Here is a 7294-nt window from a genome sequence, read left to right on the forward strand (position 1 = left end):
ATCGAGCGTCCAATCGCGTCCTGCAACGACGCGATATTTCTTTTTTTTTTATCTGTTATGTACTGAAGAGTGGCTGTTTTCGCTTCCGCCGTTTGACACGCTGCAATTAGGTATCGACTGGCATCGCGTACGTACGTATACTTATTGTCGTGTCCGTTACGCGTGTATCGCGTTTCCTACTTTTGAAGAATCGTGTATGTACCGTCATTAAGTGACTTCAGCGCCAAGGCAACCAGCTTTCGCCACGCGTCCCAGAATTCCACCGTGACATACGTTGACAACACGGTAAAAATGGCAGATTCTGCGCCCAGTAAGGTCGACATCGAGGAGATCTTTAAGAGATTGCGGGCCATCCCGACGAACAAGGTTGGTTCAGGCGCGATATCGCGATGCGGATTCGTAGCTAAATATTCGGGAAGAAAAACGGCACGATTGATCGGTCGATCGATAGAATTGCAGCGTCATACTGCCTGGTTGCGATCTCTTTAATTTTCCTGGTAGCTCTCTGCCGACCGAGTGACACGTACGGGATCGCGTACGAGGTCGCGTGTCGAACTGTCGTATTGCATCTTGCGACAATATTCGTGACGGACATTCCGCGGAAGATTCCGCGGCGGACGGACGTGACTTACGCGTCTCGCTGTCAGTTCAGCTATTTCAGGCTCGGTAATTAGCAATTACTTTCTTGCTGTCAGGCATGTTTTGACTGTAACGCGAAAAATCCAGCATGGGCCAGCGTGACATACGGAGTCTTCTTGTGCATCGATTGTTCAGCGGTGCATCGTGGTCTGGGGGTACATTTGACATTCGTCAGATCCACGCAACTTGATACGAACTGGACATGGCTGCAGCTCAGGAACATGCAGCTGGGTGGTAATGCCAATGCTGTTAGTTTTCATATTCAATAATATTAATGTTCTTATTTTTGTTGGAGGGGAGAGTAAATAAACAATTTCGATGAATACGTTCTATTAATTTCAAGTGTGTTATTGATTTTCAGAGAAAATTCTTTGCACAACACAATTGTCTCACGACCGATGCTCAGCAAAAGTACAATTCACGTGCAGCTTCGCTGTACCGGGACAAATTAGCACAGGCCTCTGCACAAGCGATGCGTCGTTACGGCAGAAAGGTATGACTAGAATACATCAATGTAGTAGTACCTAGGATACTTTAGTAGCCAGTATTAGACTTCCACTGTAATTATAAACGTGGTAATTATAGGTGTCTCTTCCTACGTCAAAAAATAAAACAATGGTGAGCTGAGTAAATGTTTTGGCAAACAATTTGTTTAGAATTTTACTAACATCTGCTCATGACATCATCCTAAATTGCTTATTCTTTCATACATGCATATATGTGTATATGGGACACTCTGTACATCGTTCTTCATGTATTCAATATCAATGCACAATGTTTCATGTACAGAGTAATTCATGTCACAAATACAATTATTTACAAAAATTGAAGATATAACCTATAAAATATAAAGTCTTTGTATCAAGAGCTTTTTTTTAATATATCTTCAAGTTTTGTAAATTACATCGGTCGGAAATACGAATGGATCACCCTGTATAATCATCCACAATTGTTTACATACATGTACAGTTTTGATGTTAACGAGTTTCGTCCTTTTTCACGAGTATAATAAACTCATTGTGATAATGCTGTCTAATACAAGTAGGCATTGTTAATAGAATACAACATCGTAATAATATTTGTTTCTTTTCGTTGCTGTACTTAACAGTCTGCGCAGGATGTCTCTAAAATGTTCATCCAAAAACTTTATCAATGTATTTTGTTGACCATCTCGAGGCAAAAATATACACAGATTCGCAAATGTACTTTTCACTTGCACATTGGTAAAGTTGAATTAAACGTTTTAAGAACGTCGTACTAATTGTTACCACTCATTTTTACAGTTGCACTTGGATGAAGGCACGGAAGCGGCATCGGAGGAGACAAGCGAGCTAGATTTCTTCAAGCAACACGAGACTTCGGGTTCGCACGAGAACGAGGCGACAATTCCAATAGAGGAAAAGGCATATCTCACACCCAACGCAGTGCCAAACAATGATAGTGTGGAGAAAAGTGCGTCAGAAACTGCTAATTGTTCGGAGCCTTCCGTAAAGCTTTTCGAATCTACCTCAAATATACAGGCTGAAAGGAAGCCCACTATAGGTGGCAGGACAGTGCAATCCAAGCGTCCCGGTGGTGTAAGTTTGATTTTTCTAATGAAATAATAAATACGACGAAATTGCGTTGCGATTACAGCCTCGTTAATTTATCAGTTAGGAAAGAAAACCGGGAGCTTGGGCGCTCAGAGGGTCAAGACCAACTTTGATGAGTTGGAGAGAAGCGTCGCGGAGGCGTATAAACAGGCACAAGAGAAGAATAAAGAGATCACAAAAGAGGAGCAGGAGGATCTTGCCACGCGTCTGTCTCAGCGGTACGAACAGAATCTGAGTCAGCAGGCGAAGAAGATAGAAGAGAGGGCAAAGCACATGGATCCACTGAAGGCTACACAGGCGGAGCGACTTGGAATGGGATTCAGTGCACGAAGGTAAGAAGAATTTCTGCGTTTTCTCTCTCTTTATTTCTTCCCCTCTTATTTATTAAATTTTATTTTAATTTCTGTTTTTTCTGCTAGTGGCGCGAGTCACTCCGCGCTCGGCGACATGAAGACGATAACGCAAGAGACGAGGCAAGACAAGATTATAACATCACCGGAACCGGTATCGGCAGAGGCGGATGTTTTCTTCAGCTTGGATGAGTTTTATTCAGTTTACGCCAACAGCAAGCCTTCTCGCGGTGAGGAGATTGTGGTTGTGGCGGAACCGGAGCCGCCTAAACGACTAGCTCCCTCGCTCCGAACCGCAAACACGAGGAATGATGTGAAAACCTCGGCCGCTGCCGAGGGGGAGGCTCAGAAAAAGTTTGGCAGCGCCAAAGCCATCAGTTCAGAGCAATATTTTCAAGACAGTACTTCCGATAATGCGGTAAGTTGAAATTGTAGACAATCAATATTTTGTAACAAAAAAAAGTATAATTTGTAATTTTTATCAGACATTAACGGCGTACAGAGCAGGATTTCTCGATTACAATCGTTTCTTTTTTCGCAATAAATTACATAATAAATTTTATAACAAATAAAATATAAAATTTCCAAACTTTTCAGTGGGAACGTAAAAACAACTTACGTCGCTTCGAAGGCTCGTCTAGCATCTCGTCGAGCGATTATTTTGGCACTGACAACTCGACGCCAACCTCGCCCACGTCTCTGTTATCTACGCGCTTGAGCGCTGGAAGAGCTGGCGTCGTAGATCTGGACGACGTACGAGAGAGCGTACGTCAAGGTATGAACAAGGTTGCTGGGAGACTTAGTTCACTTGCGAACGCGGCGGTCTCTTCTATACAGGATCGTTACGGACTCTAATTAAATGGAATGGAATCTATTGCATTTTATGAAGAATTGTTACAGCATTATCCCGGACCCCGATCTTGTCCATTGTTCAAGATTGTAAATAAAAGCTTATAATTGAGCTGTTCTCGCGTAACTTATTATTCTCAGGTGGACTGCGCGCAGAGGCATATTTATATTTTCATCAGTAATGAATAATTAATAATCGATATATAGCGCAAATGAATACACACACACACACAAAATGTGTGTGTGTGTGTGTGCGTGCGTGCGTGTGTGTGTGTGTGTGTACACATACATACATACATACATACAATATGAAAATTGTGCAATGAAAATATAAATATATTTTATAAATACTTCTTTCTGGCCATGATGTGTGTGTGTGTGTGTGCGCGCGCGCGTTTTTTTAACAGCGTCAATGTATTCTTTCAATAATGTCGCGTAACAATGTATCTATATCAAAAGTCTCGGGGGGTACGTCACAAAAGTAAAATACCTAGAATAATTTAGGTCGGGAGGATAAAAAATGTCGCCTAAGATCTAAAACAATTATTCGTCTATATCCGGCGGGGGTTCTTGACAATTCAGGACTAGCTGCGAGCAAGGCTTGCCGTGGAGGAAGCACACGAGTATCACTGTCATGTTGTCGCAACCGGTGCCCATGAGAGCGTCCGGTGCTAGACAACGATTTAGCAGCTCCTCGCAGATCTCCTCGGGGTGTACGCTGGCGTTCTGACACGACTCGCCGTCCCCACCCAGCTTCGTTTGAGCTAAGCGCGTTCTCACAAACTCGACGACCTCCTCGTTGGTCATTACGTCCCAGATGCCGTCGCATGCCAGAACGACGAACTCCCATTCCTCGGTAATAGAAAATTCTTGCACTTCGGGAAAAGCTGCGTGTTTAACAATTTTTTTATTTATTTATTTAAAAAATGTGCATTATGACTTTTCAAAATCATTTATGTTATTTAAAGCAGGGCCCATATCATCATCAAACTGAGCTTCGTGGCAAACTTTCAGCTGTAATTTAAGCTCTCTTGGACCTTTAAGTTAAAGTTTTTGTCAAACTAAATCTTGTGCCATCCCGAACGTACTTGTGATCTATATCTGCTTAAAATACGCACTTATTTACGTTTTTGGCATGGCCCGAAGGTTGGCACACGTGATGCCGTCCAATAAAACACGTAATTATACTGCATCATGCCCTTTGATACGACGGCAAAATTTGCTTTCTAATGGCAAGCTGCGACCTGAGTTGCGTAACATCGAAATATTCATAACTGAAGCTTAACTTGACTTGCAAATGCGCGCGACAAACGCTCGCAACGAAGCTCAGCTCTTGTTCGATGACGCAGACCCTGTTAAGTGTCTCATTATTAGTCTCATTACCAGTCACAATTTGTTCTTGCGGGGATTTGCGATCGTTCCGTTTAAATATGAAATCCCCGAGCGCGCGGGACAGCGCCAGGTTGCCGTTCACTCTCTTGTACTCGACAAAACCGCCGGCTGCTTCGATCCGTTTGCGCTCGTCCTTTAACGTAGGTTTGTGATCTCGACTCAGGGGCACCGTCATGCCGCTGATACTCGCCACTGCCCTGCTGTCACCCGCGTTGGCCTGTAAAACTTTTTCACTGGTCAGGGATTCAAATGTCGAAGCGCATCGTCCTGCGGATACCGCCAAGATAATGAGTGACTTACGCTGTACAGAATGTTATCTTTAATGAGAAGCGCGATGACAGTGGTCCCGGCGTGTTCGTCCCTAAGCACGACGTTAGTCTGCATCGCTTTATCCAGCTCCAGGAAGCCTTGTTGTATACCTTCTACAATGTCGCCCGCCTTGTACTCGCTTCTCTTAGTTATGTATTCGTGCAAGTGTTTCCCAGCATGCTGCGCCATAGCGGCACCTTATAAATATACGAGTGCTTGTGTAAATGAATAATTTATCGATGACGCAGTCAGTTTAGATCCCGTTGTTGTCACTGCGTTACAGATATATTTCCTTATTCCGTTCTGTATTATTCTACATCTGTCTTGTACGCAGCGTACTTACCACCGTGTCCGTCATAAACGGCGAAGAACGCAGCGCCTGGGTCACTGGGTAGGGAAAGTATGTGTACGTGCGAGTCTTCCATTTTGATACGCCATCCTTGCATGCAGGAGCTGCCTACTCGATAGTTGTTATCCCGGCAACAAGCAGACTTCTTCTTCGTTACTGGTTCGCTAAGTGTTTGCCCCATTTCCTCTTCTTTATTGATATCAAACCTACGCGAATAATGCGCCATATAATATTATAAAAATATTAAATAGAATTTTAATTAGAATTAGAAATTTAATAGAATTATAAAAATATTACAGTTATAATAATATAAAATATATTACATAGAAATAAGTCAGAATTAAGCGAACTCGAGGCGTAGCATTTACGTGATTACGAATTCACAGAATTTTACGCTGCAAATCTCACCTAAGAACTGGCGTCGTCGCCCTGGGGCTCCAAGATTAAACACTTTTCATGTTGCTCCGGTTTCATAACAGCTTTTCAGAGAGAACGTGCAAGGATCAGCGCAATCACGAGTCACTTCGTCGTCAGTTCCACCCTGAATTAATCCCCGCGTTGTCGATCCAGTCATGAGAACCGATACGCGTACTGTCAAAATGACTGCGTGCAGACATCGACCGAGATCAACAGCTGATCTGATATGACGTCACAGTATCGTTTGTCTTTTTTTAACGGAGAGAAAATACGATCCTTCCGCGGTGAGTTTCGGAACGCACCGCAGAACGGTAATCACTATCCTGGCGCATGCGCGGTGAATTATTGTAACGTTGGCAGTTGATTTAGTGATTTTTATAATTTTTCTGTTTGTTACACTGAACAATCAAACGTGAATTTCCGTTTCCGTCATCTCTGATCTTGTCGCAGCTTCTGTACACTTGATTAGACTGCTAACTCTTTACGATAATTGCCGCCAGCTTTATAATTCTTCTATTATGAAAGGTATATAAGGTAAAACGCATGCGTTACATATGTTAATTAATCAAACTTAAATATAAATTTAGCTGTTACATTATTTATCATGCATTTAAAAATTCACGATTAATTTCATATCCTAACGATATAAGTATAATAATACTGGATCTCTCGAAATATATATCGTTACCCATACAGCACAGAAGCTTGCACCAACGTTGCAGCAACGTTGCAACGTTGCAAATTACAATGCAACAGTACAAAGACATTGCAGAGATATATATCCGCAAAATACCAGCACACTTGTAGCAACATGACATTAATATTTCGGAAACATCGCACAATCAAAATTTGTAATTAATTAATATTAATAATTCATTTTATTAAAACATTGGAGTCTTCCTATCCTAACGAGATTTGTCCAAATCTATTCGACCAATGATGTGTGATGACCAGAATCTGAGCTCGGTAATATATATGTGCATGCTTAAGCTCCGGTTAGGATTGAGAGATCAAAGTATGTCATTTTACATATAATTCTATACATACTTGCAGTATGTATATTTTTATGTAATTTTATGCTAATATATGAATTTTAATTCCTATTTTATTTTTACAGGCAACATACAAACAAAAACGAAGAAGATTCAATTATTTAATTAAAGGAAAAATAATATCTCAAGAAGAGGATTTTTAAGTTTTTTTTTATAAAGAACAGTTACTTTTTTATAAGAAAAATAGAGAAAATGTTTATTTCATTTTTTATTACTATTGTTATATTACATATAATTGTCTATTTATGTTAATAAATAAAAATATTTAAAGTATATAATAATGAATAATTATAATTATTGCAAATTCATTACATTGCAATATTATTATGACGTTTCGTTGCAATG

The 7294-nt window shown here is 41.0% G+C and overlaps 2 protein-coding genes and 1 long non-coding RNA gene across 4 annotated transcripts; 2 read left to right on the forward strand and 1 right to left on the reverse strand.

The window, feature by feature from the left end:
* The first annotated feature begins 71 nt into the window (after positions 1 to 71).
* LOC105283257 (ADP-ribosylation factor GTPase-activating protein 2) lies at positions 72 to 3544 on the forward strand. Of its 2 annotated transcripts, XM_011345866.3 has the most exons (8): positions 72 to 366; positions 696 to 887; positions 1001 to 1132; positions 1225 to 1257; positions 1923 to 2216; positions 2292 to 2563; positions 2651 to 2999; positions 3179 to 3544. In XM_011345866.3, exons 1-8 carry the CDS (start codon positions 292 to 294, stop codon positions 3434 to 3436), a joined length of 1605 nt encoding a protein of 534 aa, XP_011344168.1. In that variant the 5' UTR covers positions 72 to 291; the 3' UTR covers positions 3437 to 3544. The 2 variants fall into 2 exon arrangements, with proteins under 2 accessions (XP_011344168.1, XP_011344169.1); XM_011345867.3 differs by lacking the exon at positions 1225 to 1257.
* Positions 3545 to 3850: 306 nt separating this feature from the next.
* On the reverse strand, positions 3851 to 6081 carry LOC105283256 (probable protein phosphatase 2C T23F11.1). Its single transcript, XM_011345865.3, has 5 exons — positions 5889 to 6081; positions 5475 to 5686; positions 5123 to 5328; positions 4814 to 5039; positions 3851 to 4317 (listed from the first exon to the last, which is right to left on the reverse strand). Exons 2-5 carry the CDS (start codon positions 5659 to 5661, stop codon positions 3974 to 3976), a joined length of 963 nt encoding a protein of 320 aa, XP_011344167.1. The 5' UTR covers positions 5662 to 5686; positions 5889 to 6081; the 3' UTR covers positions 3851 to 3973.
* A 139-nt stretch (positions 6082 to 6220) lies between these two features.
* Positions 6221 to 7032, forward strand: LOC113563371. Its single transcript, XR_003407430.1, has 2 exons — positions 6221 to 6422; positions 7015 to 7032. It is a non-coding gene; the product is annotated as an uncharacterized LOC113563371 (long non-coding RNA).
* The last annotated feature ends 262 nt before the right edge of the window (positions 7033 to 7294 follow it).

The sequence above is a fragment of the Ooceraea biroi genome, chromosome 14, assembly GCF_003672135.1.
Source record: "Ooceraea biroi isolate clonal line C1 chromosome 14, Obir_v5.4, whole genome shotgun sequence".
In the NCBI taxonomy this organism is placed as follows: Eukaryota; Metazoa; Arthropoda; class Insecta; order Hymenoptera; family Formicidae; genus Ooceraea; species Ooceraea biroi.

Bases quoted from the DNA above. Each gene is read 5' to 3' on its own strand.
- LOC105283257 (XM_011345866.3), top strand. From the start codon at position 292: ATGGCAGATTCTGCGCCCAGTAAGGTCGACATCGAGGAGATCTTTAAG. The intron at 1,133-1,224 runs GTATGACTAGAA...TGGTAATTATAG, and splicing joins TGCGTCGTTACGGCAGAAAG to GTGTCTCTTCCTACGTCAAA. The intron at 2,217-2,291 runs GTAAGTTTGATT...TTAATTTATCAG, and splicing joins AATCCAAGCGTCCCGGTGGT to TTAGGAAAGAAAACCGGGAG.
- LOC105283256 (XM_011345865.3), bottom strand. From the start codon at position 5,661: ATGGGGCAAACACTTAGCGAACCAGTAACGAAGAAGAAGTCTGCTTGT. The intron at 5,040-5,122 runs GTAAGTCACTCA...AAAGTTTTACAG, and splicing joins AAGATAACATTCTGTACAGC to GCCAACGCGGGTGACAGCAG. The intron at 4,318-4,813 runs GTAATGAGACTA...TTAAACACGCAG, and splicing joins GCAAGAACAAATTGTGACTG to CTTTTCCCGAAGTGCAAGAA.